Source organism: Bufo gargarizans, chromosome 5 (assembly GCF_014858855.1).
Source record: "Bufo gargarizans isolate SCDJY-AF-19 chromosome 5, ASM1485885v1, whole genome shotgun sequence".
Lineage (NCBI taxonomy): Eukaryota > Metazoa > Chordata > Amphibia > Anura > Bufonidae > Bufo > Bufo gargarizans.
The window spans coordinates 165,528,749-165,554,492 of record NC_058084.1 but is presented as its reverse complement, the minus strand read 5'-3'; the positions used below and the strand labels follow the sequence as shown (position 1 = coordinate 165,554,492).

The window sequence follows — 25,744 nt, the reverse complement described above, 5'->3', positions numbered from 1 at the left end:
TGTATTATATCGGTAATGAAGAAACTATTCCGGCTTGTTGCGTTCCCATGCAGGACACAAAATCGCTGCAAGCAGCGTTTTTGTGTGCGGCATGTGTAACTGCAGAAGCCTGATTTGGCACCAAAAATCATGTAAGTGAATGGTTCCGGATCTGTGTCCCAAAAATTTTTTATCCGGCACCATTGACTTACATGGTTTATGATGCCAGATCTGTCCTCTTCAGTTTTCCATGCCGCACTAAAATCGCTGCTTGCAGCAGTTTTGTGTCCGGCATGGGAACGCAACAAACCGGAACGGAATGCAGTCTGGTGCACTCCGTTCCAGTTTGTTCCGTTTTGTCCCCATTGACAATGAATGGGGACAAAACTGAAGCACTGTGCTGACCCTGTACCGGATCTCAAAAACGGACAGCAGAACGCAAATGTGAAAGTAGCCTTAGGCCTCATGCACACGACCGTTGTTTTATTCCGTTTCCGTTGCACTATTTTTCGTGATTTTCTGCGGACCCATTGATTTTCAATGGGTCTGTTGAAAACTCGGCTAATGCACCGTTTGCCATCCGCGTCCGTGATCTGTGGTTCCAGTCCGTCAAAAAAATATAACCTGTCCTATTATTTTTGCGGAAAACAGTTTGCGGACCCATTTAAGTCAATGGGAAGCACACAAGATTGTCATCCGCGTCTTTCCGTTTTTTTGCATGGCAAACCTGTCTTAGACTTTTTTTACTTCCCTTTATGTCTGGTGGTCCTCCAAAAATAAAGGAAGACACACGGAAACAAAACGGAAACGGATCACGGAACAACGGAACCCCGTTTTGCGGACCACTAAAAAAAACGTGTGCATGAGGCCTAACTCTTATAAACTCTCATTGTGGACATTTTTGCTGTCACCACATCTGTGCTAAGTAAATGATTTTACAAAATCCTAAAGTGTATATTATTACTATAGTAACTGGATCTATAGTTTTAAGAATCGTTAGATAATGGATATATAAAAATAGCCAATTAACTGTAAGATGTGGTATTGAGTGAGAATCTTCTTATGAACTGAATGAGGTAATTGACTTAGGGCTCATGCACATGAACGTATATTCTTTCCGTGTCCGTTTTTTTGCCGTACTTTTTTCAATGGGTCCGCAAAAAAAAACGGAAGGTACTCCGTGTGCATTCCGTTTCTGCATGTCTGTATTTTTGTTCCACAAAAAAATAGAACATGTCCTATTATTGTCTGCATTACGGACAAGGATAGTACTGTTCTATTAGGAATCAGCTGTTCGGTTCCGCAAAATACGGAATGCACACAGATGTTATGCATATTTTTTGCGGACCGTGCTTAATAACCACAGAATGCCATAAGACGACACACAACCAGTCACACATGCCTGACCACTCGCCATCATATTCACATGCCATTAGCTTACACTGTTGTTTATCTGAATATTGCAGTAGGTTGTCACTGGCTCATGGCAGTAAAAGGTGCAGCAAAATGATATCCTATACTCTTGATCAGTGATGCAAATCATTTACAAGCAGACTACAGGAAAAGTGTTTACATGCTCAAGGCCCCCTCCACAGCAGTAATAGTACAACTCAGCAGAAGCCATGCTTATGGAATATTCTCCTCAATACATCTATTATCCTTTTTGTACATTAATATACAGTGTCTGTCTCTATATATTTTTGTGCCAAATTATATGATTCTTGCCTTTTAAAAACGGCCACTGAGAAAGAAAATGAAAAGTACGCTATATAAAGTATACAAAGATATGTGGACCCCCCTCGTCATTATTGAGTTCAGATGTTTCAGCCATGGTCATTGCAAACAGGGAGTCCTGTTTCAGAGTCATTAGACTTCCCGTCCCTGTATGTAAACTTCCGGATGGACTAATGTAAGCCACTGCAGACAATAATTGGCCTCACAGGTGATGTGTCCTCAAGCAGCACTTGACCCAGCAGGGACATGCCACATGGGGACACATCACTGCGGACACCAGTCATTGGCTTCAGTGGTGCATGTAGCCTCCGTCCATATGGAAGTTAACAGATGGGGATGTGAAGTCCAGTGAAGACAGCTGTGTACCCCATAGCTGAGACAGAGCAGTGGGGAGAAGGTAAGTACACTATATAAAGTATATCCGTTATTCAGTAGTAAGTACACTATATAAAGTACTAGCTGAAGGACCCGGCTTCGCACGGGTATATTTAATCTATTTCACTTAATGTCTGCTCCCTTAACAGTGACCTCCACAGCCCCCGACCCCTTAACACTGACCCCCCACAGTGCCCAGTCTCTTTAAAATGGGACCTCCACAGCAGCCCACTCCCTTAACTTTGACCTTCACAGCAGCCTGCCCCTTTAACAGTGAGTTCCACAGCACCTCACCCCCTTGACAGGGACCTCCACAGGGGCCCATCCCCTTAACAGTGATCTTCTCTACAGCACCGCCCCTTAACACTGACCATAGGTTATAGTCCCCTTAACTGTGACCTCCAACTGTCACGGAAGGTGTACAGAAAACACAAAATGAAGATCCAACTGACTGGATCCAAAACTAAGGAACCAAAGGGAAAGCCCTGCAACAGACCTGGCTCTCTCTCTCTAACTGCTCAGCCTATGCAGAAATCTCAATGGTAGATGATCGCATATCCTCGTTCCTCGACTGTATAACACCTGAACACCCTATAATAGTGAGGAGACACCACCACCGGCTCCCTACACTTGATACGGAGGGAGTCAGGGTCACCTGGGATCCAGCAAACAGGAAAACACAAATGAATGAACAAAACTTATCTGTAGAAGACTCAGTAGTAGCATCCAGCATGCACACACTCCAGGAAGTTGTATAAACCGCAAAGTGATGCAGTATGGGAAGGGATTTAAAGGGATGAAATCAGTGCAACTACATGACAGCTGAGAGAGGCTAACGAGATGACAAAACCAAAGCAAAACAAAAGAACCTCAAGCAGCAGGTTCTGAAGAACGTCTGTCAGAGCTTCTCAGATGTCTGGTGGTGACAGTACCCCTCCTTCTACGAGTGGACTCCGGACACTCAGAGCCCACCTTCTCAGGATGGGACCTATGAAAAGCCCTGATGAGATGAGTGGCCTTAATGTCCGTCACTGGGATCCACATCCTCTCCTCAGGACCATAACCCTCCCAATGAACGAGGTACTGGAGAGAACCGCGGACAACATGAGAATCCACAATCCTAGAGACCTGAAATTCAAGATTACCATCAACCACAATCGGAGGAGGAGGCAAAGACGAGGGTACAATGGGTTGGACATAAGGTTTTAATAAGGACTTATGAAAAACATTATGGATCTTCCAAATCTGAGGAAGATCAAGACGGTAGGCAACAGGATTGATGACGGACAAGACTTTGTAAGACCCAATAAACTTAAGACCCAACTTCCAGGAGGGAACCTTCAATTTGATATTCTTAGTAGACAACCACACCAGATCACCAACATTCAGGTCCGGACCATGCATACGTCTCTTATCCGCCACACGCTTATATCTCTCACTCATGCTCTTTAGATTATCCTGAATCTTTTGCCAAATAGATGACAAAGACGAGGAGAATCTGTCCTCATCAGGTAAACCAGAAGACCCCTCTCCAGAGAATGTCCCAAACTGTGGATGAAACCCATATGCACCAAAAAATGGTGACTTATCAGAGGACTCCTGACGACGGTTATTTAAAGCAAACTCAGCAAGGGACAAAAAAGAACACCAATCCTCCTGATTCTCCGCCACAAAACAGCGCAGATATGTCTCCAGATTCTGATTGACGCGCTCTGTCTGGCCATTCGACTGCGGGTGGAAAGCAGAAGAGAATGACAACCGAACCCCCAAGCGAGAACAGAAAGCCTTCCAGAATCTGGAAACAAACTGTGTGCCCCTATCAGAGACCACGTCAGAAGGAATACCCATGTTGAGGATGTGTCATGTTTCGTCCTAAGCGGGTTGCCTACTCCTCTAGTGTTGGGGCTACCCTGGCTCACTAAACATAACCCCACCATTGATTGGCAAGCGAGGCAAATAAATGGTTGGAGTGACTTTCGCAGAGAGAATTGCCTCACGACATCTGTTTCTGAGGTTTCTACTAAGACTGTACCATCTTTTCTCTCTGAATTTTTGGATGTGTTTTCCGAGAGTGGTGTTCAGGAGTTGCCCCCTCACAGGGAGTACGATTGTCCTAAAAATCTCAATGGAAGATGATCGCATAGCCTCGTTCCTCGACTGTATAACACCTGAACACCCTATAATAGTGAGGGGACACGACCACCGGCTCCCTACACTTGATACGGAGGGAGTCAGGGTCACCTGGGATCCAGCAAACAGGAAAACACAAATGAATGAACAAAACTTATCTGTAGAAGACTCAGTAGTAGCATCCAGCATGCACACACTCCAGGAAGTTGTATAAACCGCAAAGTGATGCAGTATGGGAAGAGATTTAAAGGGATGAATTCAGTGTAACTACATGACAGCTGAGAGAGGCTAACGAGATGACAAAACCAAAGCAAAACAAAAGAACCTCAAGCAGCAGGTTCTGAAGAACGTCTGTCAGAGCTTCTCAGATGTCTGGTGGTGACACCACCATTCCCGACACCCTTAACAGAGACCTCCACAGGGACTGCCCCTTTAACAGTGATCTCCACTGTACCCCGCTCCCTTAACAGTGATCTCCACTGTACCCCGCTGCCTTAACCGTGACCTCACAGTACCCCGCTGCCTTAACAGTGACCTCACAGTACCCCGCTGCCCCTTTAATAGTGGACTCCACAGTCCTCTCCTCACTTAACCGCCCCTTTAACAGTGACCTCCACAGCGGCCTGCCCCCTTAACAGTAACATCCACAGCGCCCTCCCCTTTAATAGTGACCTCCACAGCGGCCGCCCCTTTATTAGTGACCTTCACAGTACCCATCTCCTTAACAGTCATTTTCACTATATCCCGCCCCCTTAACAGTGACATCCACAGAGCTCCATTCCCTTAAAATGTGACCTCCACAACACCCCGCCCCCTTAACAGTGACCTCTACAGCACCCTGCCCCTTAACACTGACCTCCATAGCAGACCGTCCCCTTAACTGTGACCTCCACTATTCCCTGCCCCCTTAACAGCCCTTAACAGTGACCTCCACAGCTTCCTGCCCCCTTAACAGTGACCTCCACAGCAGCCACCCCTTTATTAGTGACCTCCACAGTACCCCGTCTCATTAACAGTGATTTACAAAACACCCTGCCCCCTTAACAGTGGCCTCTACAGCAATCTGCACCTTAACACTGTGACCTCCACAGCAGCCTGCCCCTAGGGTGGCCAGAGGTCCAGTTTTTTTTCAGGTGGACAGTCTGGCTTTCAGACTCCATGTCCTCCGTCTGGCGCAGGGCCTGGACGGACACAGGGATGTCCTTTTGAACAGCTCACTCTCAGACGGCAGCAGTGTGCTGAGTGTGAGCTGCAGGGAGAAAGTCACCCTCCCTCCCAACCCTGCAGCTGTCAGAAGTTGATTTTTAACTTTATTTTTTCAATCCCTGTCGGCTGCGGAGCGGGATGGGCGTGGCCTAACGGTGTCGTGGGTGTGGCTTAGTGGGACCAGGGGCGGTGTCTTTTAGTCCGTATTTTGAGGGTGGCCTGAATGGCAACCCTACCTGTCCCTGAATTGTGACCTCCACAGCACTCCGCTCTCTTAACAGTGTCATCCACAGCGCCCTGCCCCTTTAAAGCTGACCTGCAACAGTGAAGAAAAATGGCTCAGTTGTTAAAGAAACCTGGTTTAAAACTGTGTGTATTTGGAGACTAAGAACCTGCGAGCTTCTATTTGCTGATAAGGGACTATGCTTCTATTGGCTAATGCATTTTTTGGGAATATCTCAGGATATATTTTTTTTAAGTAACTGGCCATGCAGCTCTATAGTGTAGAGGTTAACATTCTTGGCTGTAATGTAGAAGGTTGTGAATTTGAATCCTGCCAGAAACTTTTCAGAAATAGAGGCTAAATTAGATTTAAATACACTGACTCGAGCAGACGCGATATTCGGCCAACCACTGCGATGTGCCGAGCATGCTTGATCAACACTGATCTGCACTTGTTCTGTTAGGACTTTAGTGCAGATGCATTGTGTTTGAACAGAGAAGACATTACATAGAGGTGATTCTCCTGGTCGGAGGTTTATTTACGGTTATTGTGATACCAATAATTTTTTTATATTTAGATATTTTACATGATAAAGGTAAAGGGGGTGTTCTGAACTATTCATATATTTTATTTTATTGTTATATTTTTACTTACTTTTTTTAAGTCCCACTAGCGGACTTGACAATGTGACTGTTTGTCCAATATGCCACAATACTTCTCTATTTTATTGTATCGTGCCTGTAGCACCATCCCATTAAGTCTTGTCTCTGGCATGCTGTAATGTGAGGACTAAGATGGCATGTCTGGATGCCTTTACTAGATCCCCAGCTGCCATGACAACCACTTGGCACCACACAATTGCATCGTGGGGAGGTTAATAGGGGACTGCTTAAACAGGGGTTAAACTTCCAAGGGTTGGCCACCTTCAGGTCATTGTTGACAACATTGTTTGTAAGATCATTATATGGCACTTAGTAATATAGCGTTTGTTGAAATTCAGAACCATTTTCTATATTTCATAAGCTATTGCTGCCTTGTTTACAAAGTCTTTTGTGCTGTCCACACAGAGCTCTTGTCCATAAAATGGCTGCTGATTGACGGTCATGTGACGAGGCGAATCACCTCCATGTGATGCGTCAGCTATTCAAATACATCTGCACTTGTTCTGTTAGGACTTTAGTGCAGGTGCATTGTCTTTGAACAGAGAAGACATTACATGGAGGCGATTTACCTGGTCACATGACCCTCCATCAGCAGCCATTTTATGGACAGAATCTCTGTGTGGACAGCACAAAACTGTGTAAATAAAAGAGCATACCTTATGAAATATATAAAATACTACACAATTTCAACAAAGACTATATTAGTAAGTGTCATATAATCATCTTACAAACATATGGGTCAACAATAACTAGAAAGTGGCCAAACCCTTTAAATGAGACAAGGTCGTTCAGGAACTTGAGAGGCCTAAACAGACCCCTGACTTCAACCCCACTGAACACATCTGGGGTAAATTCTCCAAAACTTGTGTTATTGCCACAAAAGGGGGCCAATTTCATATTAACACCAGTGGTTTTTGGAATGTGATGTCTCTCAAGCTTCTATAGGCATGATGGTAAGGTGTTCGAGTACCTTTAACAGGGTTTGTAGCGTAATTTTATATGTGTCCTTAGTATACACAAGGAGACCTTAAATATGTTTAGGCAATACCTAGAAAACAATCACCTAGAAACAAAAAGGGGTTGGCTCATCTAACACATTGGTGCCATATCACTAGAATAGGCCACCAACTCTGGGACCCACACCTATTTCTAGAACAGGGCCCCCAAAGTGAACGAGGGCGCACTGCACAAGGGGAGAGAGTGCCAAATATTGCTGGGAGCCAGCTTGGCTTTTTCTGGAACTCCCATAAAGGGAAATAAAGAGGTGGCCATGCTTTCTAGTCACTTCTATGGGAGTTCTGGAAATAGCTAAGCGCGCTCGATTGGCTCTTTTTGGAACCCCCATAGAAGTGAATGGAGAGCGCGCCGTGCACTCTTCTTCGCTTTGGGAGCCCCGTTCTTGATCTAGAGGCGAGTCCGAGAGGTGGGAACCAAACCTTCCTGACATTAGTGGCATATGCTAGCGATAGGCAACCAATGTATGAGATGGGCCAATCCCTTTAAGTTAACATGAAGTGAAAGTTCATCTTCAGTTTCTGATCTTCAGTGAAATAATGTAAATGAAGCCAGTGCTTCCATGTATTGATCCCACCCATAAGAGTTCAGTTTTAGAATTAGCTTTGCTGCCACTAATTATCAGAGTATATCTTACTTTATTGCATATTTTATGATTGAATATTGTTAAAGCAATGACCTTTATTGACACCTTTAAAACAGTTTCTGAATCTCAAAGTTACACTTAGCTTTTAGTTTGATTGCTTAAGTAACTATTGCACTGCCAGGAATGATAAGCTGACATATGTGCTGTAATAAGTACCGCATCTCTGCATCAGTGGGCTATGTACTTTAACTGGATAATAACTGTTGCTATTTTACCTGTTCATGGTCTTTCATTTTGTTCAGTATGTGTATTATGCTTCCTCAGTGATGTTTCCTCTGATGTACAAGTTATCTTTCCTTATCTTCTCCATTTGTCACAAACCACCATGGAGACATCTTTCAGCCACATCTTCAGAGTTTGCAGACAGCTTAGGTTCCTCACTTTTTCATCCTCTTCCCCCTTCAATAGAAACTTCCCATCCTGTTGATACCACCAGTACTGTGCCAGCTGTGCTCCTCAATCTCCTAAATACTATAATGTAGAATAAATAACCCCAGTAATAATAATGCCCCCCTAATGTGCCTCCTGCAATAATAATGCCCCTATTGTGCCCCTAGTAATAATAATGGCTCCATAGTGCCCCTAGTAATAATAAAAAATTCTCCCTATAGTGCTACAGCAATAATAATGCACACTATAGTGTCCTCTGTAATAATAATGCCTAAAATGCCCCTATAGTGACCCCAGTATTAATAATGCTTAGTGCCTCCAGCAATTATAATGCCTCACAATTGTGCTTCCAGTATTAAAAATTCCCTCATAGTGCTGCCAATAATACACTTTATAGTGCACCCAGTTTTACAAGTGCCTCAGTAATGCCCCCTATAGTTCCCTCAGTATGAAAAATGGCCCAAGTACCTCCAGTAATATTCCCGTAGCGATCCCAGTATTAAAAATGACCCAGTAATGCCCCTGTTGTACCCCAGTATTAAAAATGCTCACAGAGTGCCATAGTGGTGAATATTTCCCCATAGTTCCCCCAGTAATGCCTCCCATAGTGCCCCTGTATTAAAAATGCCACCTACAGGGCCCCCCAGTATTTTAGATGTCCCCATTGCCCCATTAATGCTTCATATAGTACCAACAACATAAAAAAATACCCCAAATGCCCATAGTAATGCTTCCTATAGTGTCCTTTATCCTCCCCAAATGACCAAGTAAAACGCTGCTGTCTGTGCCCCAGGGTAGACGTCATTGTGCTATCTGTGTCTCAGCACAGGCAGTTGTGATGATATTGTTGCACCACCTGAGATTCAGCACAAACAGTCGGAATGATGCCTTTGCTTTGTGACCACCTTCACCAGTCTACTGCTTCATCAGCTTCAGGCCTATGAAGGTAAACGACAGGGCAGGGAGCCATCAGCTTCAGGCCTATGAAGGTGAACAACAGGGCAGGGGGCCATCAGATTCAGGCCTATGAAGGTGAACGACAGGGCAGGGAGCCATCAGCTTCCGTGCATTGCTGCAGTATTCAACTGTATAGCAGAGCGCATTGAATTCAGGAGGGCACCTGTGGCCGACGGCTGGTCACATAAGTACCTAGCTTTTACAGTATTAACTCTAGGAGTGCCAGATTGTTATGTAACTGGCCCGCAACTGTGTGGATGGATTGTATTCCCTCTGAGAATTGACCAATCAGAAATCTCCCAGATAAGGTCTATAGCCAGTCTGTCCCTGTGTCAGAGTGCGGTATCCCAGAAGGGGAAATTTATCATTCACCCCACGTCAGTTTTCTGGGATAAAAAGTCTCAAATACTATGTTTCATTTTTGGCACACTGACTGCCAAAGTGAAACTCATCATAAATTAGGCACAGCCTCGGGCAGCGCACTGGGACGTTATAGACCGGGGTACAATGCTGGTCTATGATAAATTCCCCCTAATATACTTGTTTGTAATCTGAAATTATATCTATAACCTGACAGTAGAAGATATAACTATATATAGCTATGTTTAATATTCATGTTTCCTATTTTTTTTCATCTTCCTCATGTAGTGTTATGATTACAACAACAGAGCTGTGACCGGAGACCTGTGTGAAGATCTTTGTGTGACTGAAAAGCTGGTGTATAAGCACTGTCTTTACTACCAACGGGGTAAAAAAGTTCTGCAAGCTGACTGGCAAGGCACACCAGTCATCCTGAAATCCAAAAATGATGCCTTTTCCAAATTCCAAGCACCTCTGTTCTTGGATGAATCTGATGGCCAGTCTCTTACAGACACAGAACTCCTTGTGATGGTAGCTGTGGAAATTAAAAATACTCTGGGTTTGGATTTACCAAACAGCACCTTACTACCTCTGTGGCCTGAAAGAAAACATAGTCAGAACTGGAAAGTGGAACTTGCAAGTATGTGGTCTTTATACCAACAAGAAGAATATCTACTCTTTAATTTGCTCCAAGATTTTAGTAGACATGTCCTACATATAGTTGGGACCTGTGGACACTTTTATGCAGTAGAGTTTCTTAGTGCTGGACACTCTTGGAAACAAAATCTGTTTTCCTTGGAAGAAGTTGTTGGTCAGTGCAAAACAGGTGAGGAAAAGATGAACGCTGTCCTTGATATTGCCATCAGTTTCTTAGATATGGTCCATCAGTTTGACAACGAGTTCTCTCATCGGCTCCACCTTTGTGATGTCAAACCGGAGAACTTTGCTATTAGAAGCGACCTCACTGTAAGTTTACTCTCTTGTAATGACATATCTTTTTCCTCCCTGCTGAAAAACCCCTGCTTCACATTTACAGTGAATAATTTAAAGAAAATACTTACTGGCTTCACCCTTTCAATGCAAAGGTCATATGTATGTAATACATATTTGAAATGATTGACACAACGCAAATTTATAGGCTTGAGCTGGTATTATAATCTTAGCTTTCAAATGATACCAGGAGGGAATTTGGCTAACTGCATAATTTGGGGAGCAGGATGAAAATGTTTACTTCATGGGTCTCTGTAGAGGAAAAGTGGGAGGGGGCAATGGAAAAAATTGAAACTTTAATAGGTTGATGCAAACTGAAAGGGGGGCGACTGTTAACAACAGTTCTCTGCGGCCGGTCTGACTAATCATTGGCCAAACACATACAGTATTCATAGATTCTAGATTATCGGCCACAGTAAAAGGCACTTAACCCTATACAACCTTTCAGTAACCCAGGGGTATAATTCAGCAACTTTTATGTAGTCACCATTTAGATATGTGCTGTCTGCTTGTGACTTTTGGGACAGAGTTTTTTCCCCTAATAATGAGGTATGAATATGATTGGTGCATATAGATATACAATAAGTGCCATGTATTATCTCTGCATATATGAACTATTATTTCTGGGTGGGTGGTGTTGTACTCTGATGCTCTGCTTGGATCCTATAGCTAAACAAAAACATTACACTCTGATGCAAAATTGCACGAAGGCACCCTTGAGTGTAATGTGCTAGGTTGCAATTTCACAATGTGGCAGGTATTAGTTTTTGACAAATGTATAGGTATGTGGTAAAATATACAGTACTGTCAAGACAGGTGTGGAAAAATGCTGCAAAGTAATAATGCTTTAAAAATGTGTTCATTGTTTATTTTTATCAATTAACAAAATGTGAAGTTGAACGAAAGAGAAATCTAAATCAAATCAGTATTTGGTGTGACCACCCTTTGCCTTCAACACAGCATAAATTCTTCTAAGCACATTTGCACACAAATTTTTTGGAAGGAACTCGGCAGGGAGAATGTTCCAAACATCGTGGAAAACTAACCACAGATCTTCTGTGGATGTAGGCTTGCTCAAAACCTTTTGTTTCTTCATGTTGTCCTAGACAGACTCCATGATGTTAAGACCAGGGCTTTGTGGGGGCCATATCATTACTTCCAGGATTTGTTCTTCTCTACACAGAAAATAGTTCTTAAAGAGTTTCTACCACCAGATTTTGAGATTTTTCGCTGACTGACACTAGCGATCTGCTAGTGTCTGTACTACCTAACAGTGCTCTTGTATCACCTTTGTCTGATGCCGTTAAGCTTAAAAACATACTTTTATTGATATGCAAATGAGCCTCTAGGTGCTATGGGGGCGTCTTTTCAGCACCTAGAGGCTCTGTCTACTCACTCCAGGTGCTGGAATTCGAGATGGAGCGCGGTTGGCTGTCAATCAGGAGCAGCGGGGCGGGCTGGAGGGACGCGGTCGGCGGCAGAAATAGTGAGTAGACAGAGCCTCTAGGTGCTGAAAAGACGGCCCCATAGCACCTAGAGGCTCATTTGCATATCAATAAAAGTATGTTTTTAAGCTTAACGGCAGCAGAAAAAGGTGATACAAGAGCACTGTTAGGCAGTGCAGACACTACCAGATCGCTAGTGTCAGTCAGCGAAAAATCTCAAAATCTGGTGGTAGAAACCCTTTAATTACATTGACTGTATGATTAGGGTCTTTGTACTGCTGCAGTACAAAGGCTGCTGGAGCCAGACGCCTCCCTGATGGTACTGCATGATGAATTAGTATCTGGCTGTATTTCGTAGCATTAAGGACATGATTACTCCTGACCAGATCCCCAACTCACTGTCATAAAATGCTTCCCCAAAACTTGCAAGGAGCCTCCACCATACTTCACTGTTGCGTGAAGACCCACATTAATGTACCGTTGTCTAACCTTTCAGCAAACAAACTTCCTTCTGTTACCTCCAAACTTATCAGTCCAAAGCACCTGTTGTCATTTTTCTGCACCTCAGTTTCTATGTTACCTTGTTTCCACATTGAAGGTACGGCTTTTTGGCCACTATTCTTCCATGAAGACCACTTCTGGCCAGACTACTCCAAACAGTAGATGGGTGTGCCAGGATCCCACTGGTTTCTGCCAGTTCTGATCTCATGGTGCTGCTGAACATCTTCCGATTTTGAAGGGAAGTAAGCATGATGTGTCTTTCTTTTTGTGTAAAAATCACCCTCAATGCCATGTCAGACAAAGCGGTAAAGCCTACTTCCTCAGATCTGTAAATGCCTGTAGAACGACCCCTGTCACACGGAGTCAGGAATGTTTTTTTTGGCGTGGTTCACAACCTGGTGGTCAGCTCAGCATAATATCACATATACCATATCTAAGCTTTTGACTAAAATTATGCTTTAAAAAGAATGTTATGCAAAGGTGTGTGTGTATATATATATATATATATATATATATCAACTTTGCTTTTTCCAGTTTTCAGAAATTAGAAAACATTGCCATTTCTGTAAAAATAACTAGAAATGTGGAAGGTCTCTGCTTTACCGCCTTTTAAAGTACTCAGAATAGTCTTTGGCTCTGTTCAAATCTTCTGTGTTTGGTTCATAATGTAAGCTACCATACTGTGCCAAATTGTCTTCTGACAGATCCAAATGCGATGTTTTGCTTTCATGGAAGTGATGGAACTGCCAAATCTCCACATAAAATGTATGCATTAAGAGGCAACTTACCAAAGTACCTGTTCCTTTAATCAGATGCCAAAAGTAGTCCAAATGTATATGGACAATGGGGGAATGGACAAGGGTGCTGCACTGAAGATTGGGAAAAGAAATATTCTCTTTTAAGTGCAGTATTTTTAGAATGTGTACAGTGTTCAGAACTTCACATCTTATAGTCTCAGCAATATTGAGTAATATATTTGCAGTAATACTGAAACACAATTAGACTGGCTCACAGTATTTTTGCATTTATTACACTTAATAAAAATCACAATTATTTACTGTTGTAATTGTAAAATAATAAAATTAATAAAATTAATTGCCCACTAAATATAAAACATATCCTAGTAGTATATCAGAATAGCATAAATATATGGGTATCTTGGATGCGGAGCTCACGCATATACCCAACTAACAGGAGTACTCCAAAGGGATAATAGGACCACTTGATTATGCTGTGTGGTGTCGGTCAATAGCGCATTGAATCCATACTTTGACAATGTTCAGATAGTTATAAAATGACTTGCCAAATGTTCAACATACCAATCGGTAAGAAGATATCCACCCTGCGGTCCACGGAATGTTCTTATAATATCCGGGGGGTACTTTGTACTTATTCTCGTAGCGGTATCTGCTGACTACCTCCTGCCACGAGGTAGTATCACTGCTTCTCCTTCTCGGCGTCTCACGTGACCTGACCTGTAGATGGTTCACTTGGTCGGTGATGACATCCACCTGCGCCAGCGGAGTAGCGGGAGTTCGTGTAGCAGAGCTATACCGGTACGGGGTTCGACTCCCCTTCACAGGAACTGTTTAGATGGTAGTTGAATCAGTCCTCTTTAAAGATTAAGTCGCTGCCGTTGCCGCATGGATTTTTCTTGGGTGGTTCTAGATAATAAATAGCACGGATCCTTTTTTTGTGCTTAGACAGAAATAGCGCACCACTGGCTGGGTCCTGTTCACACTGATTTATCCTAGACGCGTTTCAGAACCGTAGTTCCTTCCTCAGTAGGCAAATGTGAAATGCTACCTGTGTACTGGCTGGACATGTCTTTATATCCCCTTTTTGGGTTTAATGAAATATCTGGTCTGGATTCTTAATTAGTTGGCTGCAGGGAATTTATCACTTGCAGCCTGATTTTGTCATGGATCCAGACAGAGGGTTTTTGACAAACTCAGGATTCAGCTATAAAGTTGTCAATACCATACCATCATTGCTTATCCATGTCTTATTTTTATTTTTATTTTCAATTTTTTTTTTTTTTTCTATCTCATATGTCTATTTGTATTTTTATTTCTATTTTTATTTATCTTTAGTTTATTTTTATTTTTATTTCTATTTTTTTATTTTTTTTTAATGATAATTGTATTCTATTTTATTTTATTGTCCCTTTTACTGTCCTTTTCTATATAGAAGGTTTTTATGTAAAAATAATGTCTATAGTTCTTTTTTTATATTTGGTACTATATAGTATATATATGTTGCCCACAAAGCTTGACACATGTGTGTCAAAAACCCTCTGTTATATTGGTATTGAAAAATACATAAAAAAACTATGCTGTAAAAAATATTTTATGAAGAACAACCTTGACCAATTAAATCAAGTACCATCAGAATACCAACATGTTGATGTCAAACTAAAATCTAAAATGTATCCAAAACAAGAATTAAGCAACGAAATGATTACGTTTAGAGGGGCAGTAGAGGCAGATCTCAGAAAACTTAATCCAAAACAGAAAAGTAACATAAACCTCTCCAAACAAGAAATACAGGCGATAAAAGAACTTCAGGCAGATCTAGAGATCACAATACGCCCAGCCGATAAAGGAGGGGCGATTGTGATCCTAGATACTGAATCATACAAAAAAGAATGTCTTAGACAATTGTCTGATGTTACAACATATACACAACTAAGTGAGGACCCTATAGACATATATTTTAAAAAACTGTCACTGTTATGTAATAGAGCTAAAGAACAAGGCATTCTAAATGTAACAGAGTGCAATTTCATCTTAGGCACCCAGAAAAGACTGCCTATGTTCTATTGTATCCCCAAGATACATAAGGACTCGGTCAATCCTCCTGGAAGGCCGATTGTCTCTGGCATAGGATCGCTGACATCTAATCTGTCTCAGTATTTAGACAGGTTTCTGCAGCCCTATGTCAGAGACATACCTTCGTATCTTGGGGATACCTCAACAGTTGTGGCCCTCTTGGAAAATATGTATTGCCATCCAGATTGGATACTTGCCACGCTAGATGTGAGCTCTTTATATACGAGCATTAATCATAGGCAGGGTATACAAGCAATATCGAAAATTTTGTCCCAAAAAAACAATTTAGTAATAGAACAATTACAGTTTATATTAGATGGTATTGGTTTTGTGTTAAGTCACAATTATTTTCAGTTTGAGTCCAATTATTATTTGCAGACGACTGGCACCGCCATGGGTACCAGGTTCGCCCCGAGTTATGCCAATCTATGGCAGCATGGGAACAGGACATCATTTCCCCCAAACTCGGGGCGGACCTGGTCCTATGGCGGCGCTATATCGATGATGTTTTATTAATATGGAGAGGCTCATATGCCTCACTAATGCAGTTCATACAAGAAATTAATAATAATGAGCTCAACCTGAAATTTACGGCAAATATCAATTCACAAGCTGTCGAATTCCTGGACTTGCATATACACAAAAAACAGGAAACACTGGTCTGTAGTACGTTCCAAAAAGATGTAGCCAAAAATAGTTTCATTTTAAGCCCAAGCTGCCACCTCCCAAGGTGGCTCCTAAATGTCCCTTACTCCCAGTTTAGACGTCTAAAACGAAATTGCACAGAAAAAGAACAGTTTGAGGCAGAGGCAGAACACCTGAAAACACAATTTCTAGCTAAAAAATATTCCAATGGACTATTGGAGGATGCAATTAAAAAAGTAAGACAATTGGATAGAACTACCTTTTTTAAATCTGAGGTAATGTCTAAAAGGATTAGAGATAAAGAACAAACTGCAAAAATGATTCTCCCATTCAATAAAGACTATTGGATGGTGAACAACATCATACATAAACATTGGCACCATCTAAAAAACGATAAAATCTTGGGCTCTATACTCCCGGCTCTTCCTCCAATTGTTTATACCCGGGCTCCCAATTTAGGGCTGCAAGTAGCCCCCACGATAAGAAAAAAGAGCATAGAACCAATGATAACTCCATGGTCCAATTTAAAAGGGTTTTTCAGGTGTGGTTGCTGCCATAATTGCAAACAGACCCACTTTGAGAGAAATCTGAGAACTATATCTTCAACATCTAATGATTTCAAGTGGGAGATTAAAGAAATTCTATCGTGCAATAGTAAGGCAGTTATTTATGTTATACAATGCCCATGCCCGAAACAGTATATAGGACGGACCAAAAGAGTGTTCAAAACTAGGATCGCAGAACATATTAATAACATTAAAAAACAATCAGAAACACACCCCCTGTCAAAACATTTCAAATTACATCATGCAGGAGATCCTAGTAAATTGAGATACTGTGCCATCCAGTCAGTTAAATTAGACTGGAGAGGAGGGGACTTCTTGGCAAAAATGTCCAGACAAGAATCAAAGAAGATCTTTGAGTTTGGGTCCCTGATGCCACAGGGACTGAATTCAGAGATCGAAATTTTTGGTTTCCTATAGGAGAGGGTGGTAGGACCACATGGTTAGTCGGTGTTGGGTTGTTGGCGACACGCCGACTTTCCCTGCGTTCCTCCCCCCCTCTCCCTCCAACGTAGATCAGTCCAGGACCTTCAAATTCAGGATTCAGCTATAAAGTTGTCAATACCATACCATCATTGCTTATCCATGTCTTATTTTTATTTTTATTTTCAATTTTTATTTTTTTCTATCTCATATGTCTATTTGTATTTTTATTTCTATTTTTATTTATCTTTAGTTTATTTTTATTTTTATTTTTATGATAATTGTATTCTATTTTATTTTATTGTCCCTTTTACTGTCCTTTTCTATATAGAAGGTTTTTATGTAAAAATAATGTCTATAGTTCTTTTTATATTTGGTACTATATAGTATATATATGTTGCCCACAAAGCTTGACACATGTGTGTCAAAAACCCTCTGTCTGGATCCATGACAAAATCAGGCTGCAAGTGATAAATTCCCTGCAGCCAACTAATTAAGAATCCAGACCAGATATTTCATTAAACCCAAAAAGGGGATATAAAGACATGTCCAGCCAGTACACAGGTAGCATTTCACATTTGCCTACTGAGGAAGGAACTACGGTTCTGAAACGCGTCTAGGATAAATCAGTGTGAACAGGACCCAGCCAGTGGTGCGCTATTTCTGTCTAAGCACAAAAAAAGGATCCGTGCTATTTATTATCTAGAACCACCCAAGAAAAATCCATGCGGCAACGGCAGCGACTTAATCTTTAAAGAGGACTGATTCAACTACCATCTAAACAGTTCCTGTGAAGGGGAGTCGAACCCCATACCGGTATAGCTCTGCTACACGAACTCCCGCTACTCCGCTGGCGCAGGTGGATGTCATCACCGACCAAGTGAACCATCTACAGGTCAGGTCACGTGAGACGCCGAGAAGGAGAAGCAGTGATACTACCTCGTGGCAGGAGGTAGTCAGCAGATACCGCTACGAGAATAAGTACAAAGTACCCCCCGGATATTATAAGAACATTCCGTGGACCGCAGGGTGGATATCTTCTTACCGATTGGTATGTTGAACATTTGGCAAGTCATTTTATAACTATCTGAACATTGTCAAAGTATGGATTCAATGCGCTATTGACCGACACCACACAGCATAATCAAGTGGTCCTATTATCCCTTTGGAGTACTCCTGTTAGTTGGGTATATGCGTGAGCTCCGCATCCAAGATACCCATATATTTATGCTATTCTGATATACTACTAGGATATGTTTTATATTTAGTGGGCAATTAATTTTATTAATTTTATTATTTTACAATTACAACAGTAAATAATTGTGATTTTTATTAAGTGTAATAAATGCAAAAATACTGTGAGCCAGTCTAATTGTGTTTCAGTATTTTTTGGTTTTCAGCTGGTATCTGAAAGACTGGGCTCCAGTAGGTTGCTGGTGAGCTCCTCTGAATTGTCTATTGTTATTTGCAGTAATAGCCAAGCAAATTAAGAGGGGAAAACACTTACTTTCTGGCTTAGAAAAACCTATTACATAATTATATTAAATATTTCACATGAAAAGAAGTATTGATATATTTCTGTTAGTTTGAGGAGCCTGACAAGGAGAAAAGAGTAACTTGGGAAACAGTAATTGAAACGGCAAAAAATCATTGCCCTTTGAAATCTGGGGTGACACATGATGAAAAATCAAGCTGAAAAATCCTTTGCAACTTTTGCTGCATTTCTGCAGCAAAAAATGCACAAATAAAGCAACAAAACTGCATGTACTATATGTGTTTTTTGCTGCGGAAAAGCCAGAAGATTTCACTCTCTCCATTTAGAAGGGATAAATGCACTGGATACATTTTGGAATTCTCATCCACTTTTCTGGTACTGTACAATCTGCAGATTTGCCGCACATAAATCCGCAAGAGCAAATCCGCAGCTAATCAGTCACCTCAACCTTAAAAGGGATCACGGGAAGTAAGAAAATGAAAATACTTAAATATTACTTTGTTATAAATATATCCCCAAATACCTTTCATTAGTTATAATGGCTCCTTTTGTCTAGGGAGCAATGAGTAGGAAAAACAAAGTGGCCGCCGTCCTATTAGTACACACAGAGCCTGTCCTAATCACACAGCAGGACAAGTTACTTCACAACACTGAGGTAAAGAGCTGCCTCCGCCTCCGCTCTGCTCTACTTGTCAGGAAATATGATCCTGAATACAGATGATAAGATCTTCTGCTGAATTTCTGGGGAATGCATTTGGTAAAATCAGGGCATATAAGCCCCTCCTCTAGAAACACCCTCTTTGGCTTTGTGTTAACCCCAACCATTTCAGCACAGGTCAGTGAAAATTTGCCAGGACTTTCTCTGAAATCAGGGACAGCCCCAGCAAATCCGCCACAATTGGCAACTATGGGAATGGAGATCATGAGGAGGCAGTACAGAGAAGAAGGTGATGTGTGGCTAATGAGCAGCAGCACTTGTATAGAGTCTCCATTACCACAGCCCCACATTACCACAGTTTGTCCTGTCCATCCTGTCTATACTTCATGTCTCCTCATGAATTCCATTCCAGAGATTCCTCTGGAGATCTTATCATCTGTCTTCAGGATCATAATCCCTGATATGTAGAGCAGAGAGGAGGCTGAGGCAGCTCTTTAGCTCAGTGTTCTGAAATAACTTGTCCTACTGTGTGATTAGGACAGGTTTTATGTGTATTAACAGGATGGCGGCCATTTTATTTCTCCTAATGATTGCTCCCCAGGCAAAACAAACCATTATAACTAATGAAAGTATTTGGGAATATATTTATAACAAAGTAAAATTTGGGTATTTTCATTTTCTTAATTCCTGGAGAAACCCTTTAATGAAAGATGAAGAGCAATTGTTGTGTTGTTCGTACAGCCACAAATATATGCAGCCAGCCAGTAGCACAGGGGCAACACGTGAGGTGCACGGTGGACCAATGAGGGGCCAAATTATAACACACAGTTCATCAGTTTACTCACGGTTAGCAGAAAGCCTCCCTGGGCTGGCAGCACAGTGTTGAGGTGAACAGCACGAAATCCCCCGGGGCACGCTCTGTGGTAGGGAAGCATCAGCCAAGATGGTGGTTGAGGTGCCCTTGATGTTAGGGGTGCTTAGGGTGCTTGTTGCGGCTGAGTCCCTTGATAGTTTTTGTCGTGACGCCAGTACCGTTAATGGTGGTACAACTAATAGTGGTAATAATGAGGTAGACAGTGGTAAGATGCAACTCACAACTTTTACTGTGGATGACTTTGGTTGCAGCAGTACAAAAATGCAGTCTCTTGATGTTAACTGAGTTGTTTCTGCAAATCCACTGTTTCTAGGCTTTTTAGGTTTGTCTTGGAGCTGTGGCTTAGGTGTACCTTGTTTCTGTTGATGTGCTCAGTCCTATTCCTTGTCCTTTCCCTACAAGCTGAACATTTGGACAGGAAAACTCAACTGTCTCTCAGAAGTATGGTGTGACTGCCAAAAGCTATAAATCCTGCACCATGTGCAAAGGTGTCTGTGGCCCTCAATAATGGCTCTTATCACCGATAATTCCTTAGGAAGCTTGTTTCTATTCCAGGGAGGCAAACTCTCTCCTACTGGTCAGGGATGCAAGTGTATAGTCTGGCCACAGAAGGAAAACGCTCTTCTGCGCCTCACATCTTAGTATCACCTCATAGCGAAGTTGGCTCCACTCCTTAATCTGTGTCATGGAGTCTTCACTCTACATTTTCTCCCACTAATCTAATCTGATCTCTTCAGATCTGCTCTAATCTGAACTACATTCTTAACTCACTCTGGTCTCAACTGACTAACTAGGCCTGACCTAGGTATATATGGATCCTAAGCTATATCCCCATCTAGTGGTGCGATGTATAAATTACACCTAATCTGCCTGGTAACAGGGATTTTGCAGATACATTAATACAAAGTACCACAATACAACATAATGCAATTGACAAGGTAAAAAGTGCTTTTAAGCAGTGCCCACACTGCTGCATATATAAACTTTTTTTTTATGTTTTCATTTAAAATTTTCTATCATTTTAAAAATTAGATCTTGTCTAGATGAATTGTGCTCTTGTTTCAGCCCCAAGTGCCAAAGTGGGAATATAGCAGGGTGTTAACAGTATTTATCTACTTATATGCATCTAATCAGCCATAAAATTAAAACATTGTTACATTCATTAAAATGTAATAATGGCATCTGTCGAGGGGTGGAACATATAAAGATGCTGCCACATGTGCAGGTTTTTTCATGCAGTTTGTGAAGCCAAAACTAGAAACAGATTAAAAAATGCTCCAAAAACTGCATTAAAAACCTGCACATGTTGCAGAACCTTAAGGCAGCAGGTGAACCGCTAGTTCTTTAAGCTGATTTGTTGGCAGCAGGAAGAACGGCAAGCAACATGGACAAGAGCCAAACTGTGATGACTAGATGACTTGGTCAGAGCATCTCCAAAACGGCAGGTCTTGTGGGGTGTTCCAAGTATACAGTTATTATTTAGTACCAACTAAAAGTGGTCCAAGGAAGGACAAGGCGTAAACAGCTGACAAGGTCATGGCGCATAGGGCTCATTAATATGCATGGGGAGAAAAGGCTATTCCACAGAATATCTACTAAAAAAGTTACTTCTGGCTTGATAGAACAGTATCAGAACACATAGTGCATCACAGTTTGCCCACCACTGAAAGCCCTAATGAGAACACAAACATCAGAACTGGACTATAGAGCAATGGAAGAAGTTGACCTAGTCTGCTGAATAGTTTTTTTTTACATCATGCAGACAGCCAAGTGTGTTTGTATCTCATATCCAGGAAAGAAATTACCCCAGGGTCCACAATGGGAAGAAAAAGATTGCAGAGGCAGAGTTTTGCTCTGGTCAATGTTCTGTTGGGAAACCTTTGGTAGTGGTATTCATATGGATTTGATGGACACGTACCACCTACCTAAATATTGTTGCACACAAAGTTCACCCAAGTGCACTGCAAAAAATGTATAGAAATCGTTTGATGAATATGGCAAAGAATTCAAGGTGTTGACTTGGCCTCCATATTCTCCAGATCGCAGTCTGTTTGAGCATAAGTGGGATGTGCTGGAAATACAAGTCTAATACATGGACATGCCACCTGAGAACTGACAGGACCTAAAATATCTTGGTGTCAGATACTGATTTGATAGAATAAGAGTGATCCACACAAAATTAGGTAATTGGCTCTAATTTTATGGTTGATCAGTGTATGTATCCACGGTCTGTGATATACAAACTGTTTTTCAGTAAACAACATAGAGTAGTCAGTTAGCTATTGTCTTTGAATTATGCCTATTGTGGGAGCCTACAGAGGTACTGCTTTCATATACTAACTGCACTGTTGGATGTCAGATTGGTTTTCTGTCCAATGTGTTAGCTAAGCATTTGTAAAGACCATCAGTGACACCTCCGTATTTACACCATTGCTAGTTTTGGCCATTGCAACTTGAGCACACTTTAGTCTAGAGATTCCCATTAGGTTTAAGTGTCTGGCTTACATGTAGAGTCATAATGAGTCTGGAGTCAGGCTCTCACCAAAGAAACGTATCTTCTCCATCTCCTCTACATTTCAAACAGGGACTTAGAAAGGAACTGTCAGTCATTAGCGTCTTCAATTTAGTTATAAATTGCTATACCAATATGCCAGAGATCAGCAATATACAAGGCAGAAACTGTTGAATATGTGTTTCATTCCAAAGCAGTACCAGGCAACTAAGCCTGCCTTACTAAATCCCAAACACTACATCGACCTGGAGCTAGGAATTCATGAGCTTTATAAAAGGTCGAAGAACTGCATGTAGTCCCTATATATTGAAACCTCTCTGAGAATACCACTATCCTAAGTGAATGGGCCCTCGTCTTTCAGAGGACCACTCCTGTAGATGACTGTCTATTTATTTTCACATGTCCCATACTATCTTTAAAGCTGTTATGCCATGACTAATGTAAAAAATAAAAATCAGACATTATATAGTGTCACATATAGTACATGACAATCTCTTGCTAACAAAGCTAGAACCAGCCCTGAACCTCAGAAGGAACCAGTTATCCCCCCATCCATTGCCCTAGTTGTTCTGTATATTTATTTCGGGATGGCAGCTCATGGGGTATGCCCTTTCTGCTGTAGCTCTCTCTCTATCACAGCTCAGAGGGTGTGTCCTTTCTGCTGTAGCTCTTTCCCTCTAACTGGCACAGCTTTTTACAGAAGATATTCCTGTTGGCAGTTGAAGATTTAAACTGAGCTCTTGTGACCGCCATAGTGAAGTGGACAGTATCTACTATAACAGTGACATCTGAAGTACCCCGCCCCCTTAATAGTGAGTGACTTCCACACCCCCCCACCTTTTAACACTGATCCCCGCACAGTGCCGTGTCTCCTTAAAATGGGACTTCCACAGCAGCCTGCCCCTTTAACAGTGAGTTCCACAGCACCCCACCCTCTTGACAGTGACCTCCACAGGGGCCCGCCCCCTTAACACTGACTATAGGTTACAGTCCCCTTAACTGTGACCTCCACCATTCCCAGCCCCCTCAACAGAGACCTCCACAGCGACTGCCCCTTTTTACAGTGACCTCCACACTGCCCGCCCCTTTAACATTACCCTCCACAGCGGCCTCCCCCCTTAGCAGTAACATCCACAGTGCCCTCCCCTTTAACAGTGACCTCCACAGCAGCCGCCCCTTTATTAGTGACCTCCACAGTACCCCGCCTCCTTAACAGTGATGTACACAATAATCCGACCCCTTAAAAGTGACCTCCACAGAGCTCCGTTCCCTTAAAATGTTACCTCCACAACTCCCCACCCCCTTAACAATGACCTCTACAGCACCCTGCCCCTAAACACTGACCTCTATAGCGGACCGTCCCCTTAACTGTGACCTTCACCGTTCTCTGTCCCCATAACAAAGACAACCACAGCGCCTGCCCCTTTAACAGTGACCTCCACAGCATCCTATCCCCTTAGCAGTGACCTCCACAGTGACCTGCCCCTTTAACAGTGACCTCCACAGAGGCCGCCCCTTTATTAGTGACCTCCACAGTACCCCCTCTCCTTAACAGTGATTTCCACAACACCCCATCCCCTTAACAGCAATCTGCCCCTTAACACTGACCTCCATAGCAGACCGTCCTCTTAATTGTGACCTCCACAGCAGCCTGCCTCTAGGGTGGCCAGAGGTCCGGTTTTAGGCAGGGCAGTCCGGCTTTCAGAATCCCTGTCTCAGTCTGGTGCAGGGCCTGGTCAGACACAGGGATGTCCTTTTGAACAGCTCACTCTCAGACAGCAGCACTATGCTGTCTGAGCGTGAGCTGCAGGGAGAAAGTCCCCCTCCCTCCCACCCCTGTAGCTGACAGAAGTTGATTTTTACCTTCATTTTTTCAATCCCGTCGGCTGCGGAGTGTGAGGGGGCGTGGCCTAACCGGGACATGTCTTAGCAGGACCTGGGGGTGGGGGTTTTAGGTCCTTCTTTTGAGGGTGGCCTGAATGGCCACCCTACCTGCCCCTGAATTGTGACCTCCACAGCACTCCACTCCCTTAACAGTGTCATCCACAGCACCCTGCCCCTTTAAAGGAAATCTGTCAGCAGAATAATCGCTATTGAATTAAAGCCATGGCCTAGTAGCACTTAGTACCTTTTTTTTAGATGTGCCTTTGTTACAACAATAGATGTTTTCTATCTTCTGAAAATCCAGTTTATTTGGTATGCAAATGAGCCAGTAAGGTGCCCAGAGGGGCGCCACTCTTGCAGGAAGGAGCCCAGGCGCGCCTCCTGCTAGTTCTCAAGCCTACCCTCATGCTAGAGAGCTGAACCTAGAGATCAGGTGTCTAAAACCTTCCCGGACACCTGATGTACCTGTGTGCCAAATTTCGAGATTGTAAATGCGATGGTGCGGATTCCTTTAGCGGACATACATACGTACACACACACAGCTTTATATATTAGATAACTGGTAATAAAACATTCCCAGCATAAAGAGAAGCAATGCTGTGTGTCCCTTTTAAGAGGCATTCAACTGAATTAATGATTGACATTCACTCTTCTCTGTGAATGAATATATGCTTGTTACTGTAGCTGAACCAATTTAATAGTCACAATGAACTCTTAAAGGGATTCTGTCACCTCTCATAACACAAATTCAGATTTTAAACCAGTCATGCTCCACAGATTACCTTGAATCGGCTTTGCTGTTCTATACTGTAATCCGTCCAGTAGTTTTGCTGAAAAACGACTTTTATAATTATGCTAATTCATCCTGAAGGTGCCCAGAGGGGCGTTATGTTCCACTTTGTGTGCCCAGTAATGCCCCCCTGCAGTGCCCAAAACGCCTTCCTCCTGAATCCCTAACTGCCCGCAGCATCTCATCCCTCTCCTCCCTCTTCCTGACGGCCGAGCGAAGTCTCGCGCAGACGCAGTACCCACTGAGGGCTGCACCAGTGCGATTTGCTGGAGACTGAGAGAAGAGCGAGAATCGGACGTCACTGGGCTCGGCGCATGCCCAGTAACGACGATAAAGCTCCTGCCCTCAGTCTCCAGCAAATCGCACTGGCGCAGCCCTCAGACTTCGCTGGGCCGTCAGGGAGGGGAATGACAGGGATGAGACGCTGTGGGCGGTTAGGGATTCAGGAGGAAGGCGT

General features: G+C 42.6%; 1 protein-coding gene across 1 annotated transcript in view; it reads left to right on the top strand.

Annotated features, from left to right (window-relative positions):
- The window catches only part of DIPK1C (divergent protein kinase domain 1C), an 83,031-nt gene that overhangs the window by 15,546 nt on the left and 41,741 nt on the right, over positions 1 to 25,744 (top strand). The window contains exon 2 of the mRNA XM_044294897.1: positions 9,965 to 10,642. Coding sequence (XP_044150832.1) covers positions 9,965 to 10,642 — 678 coding nt within the window. The remainder of the gene's footprint in view (positions 1 to 9,964; positions 10,643 to 25,744) is intronic.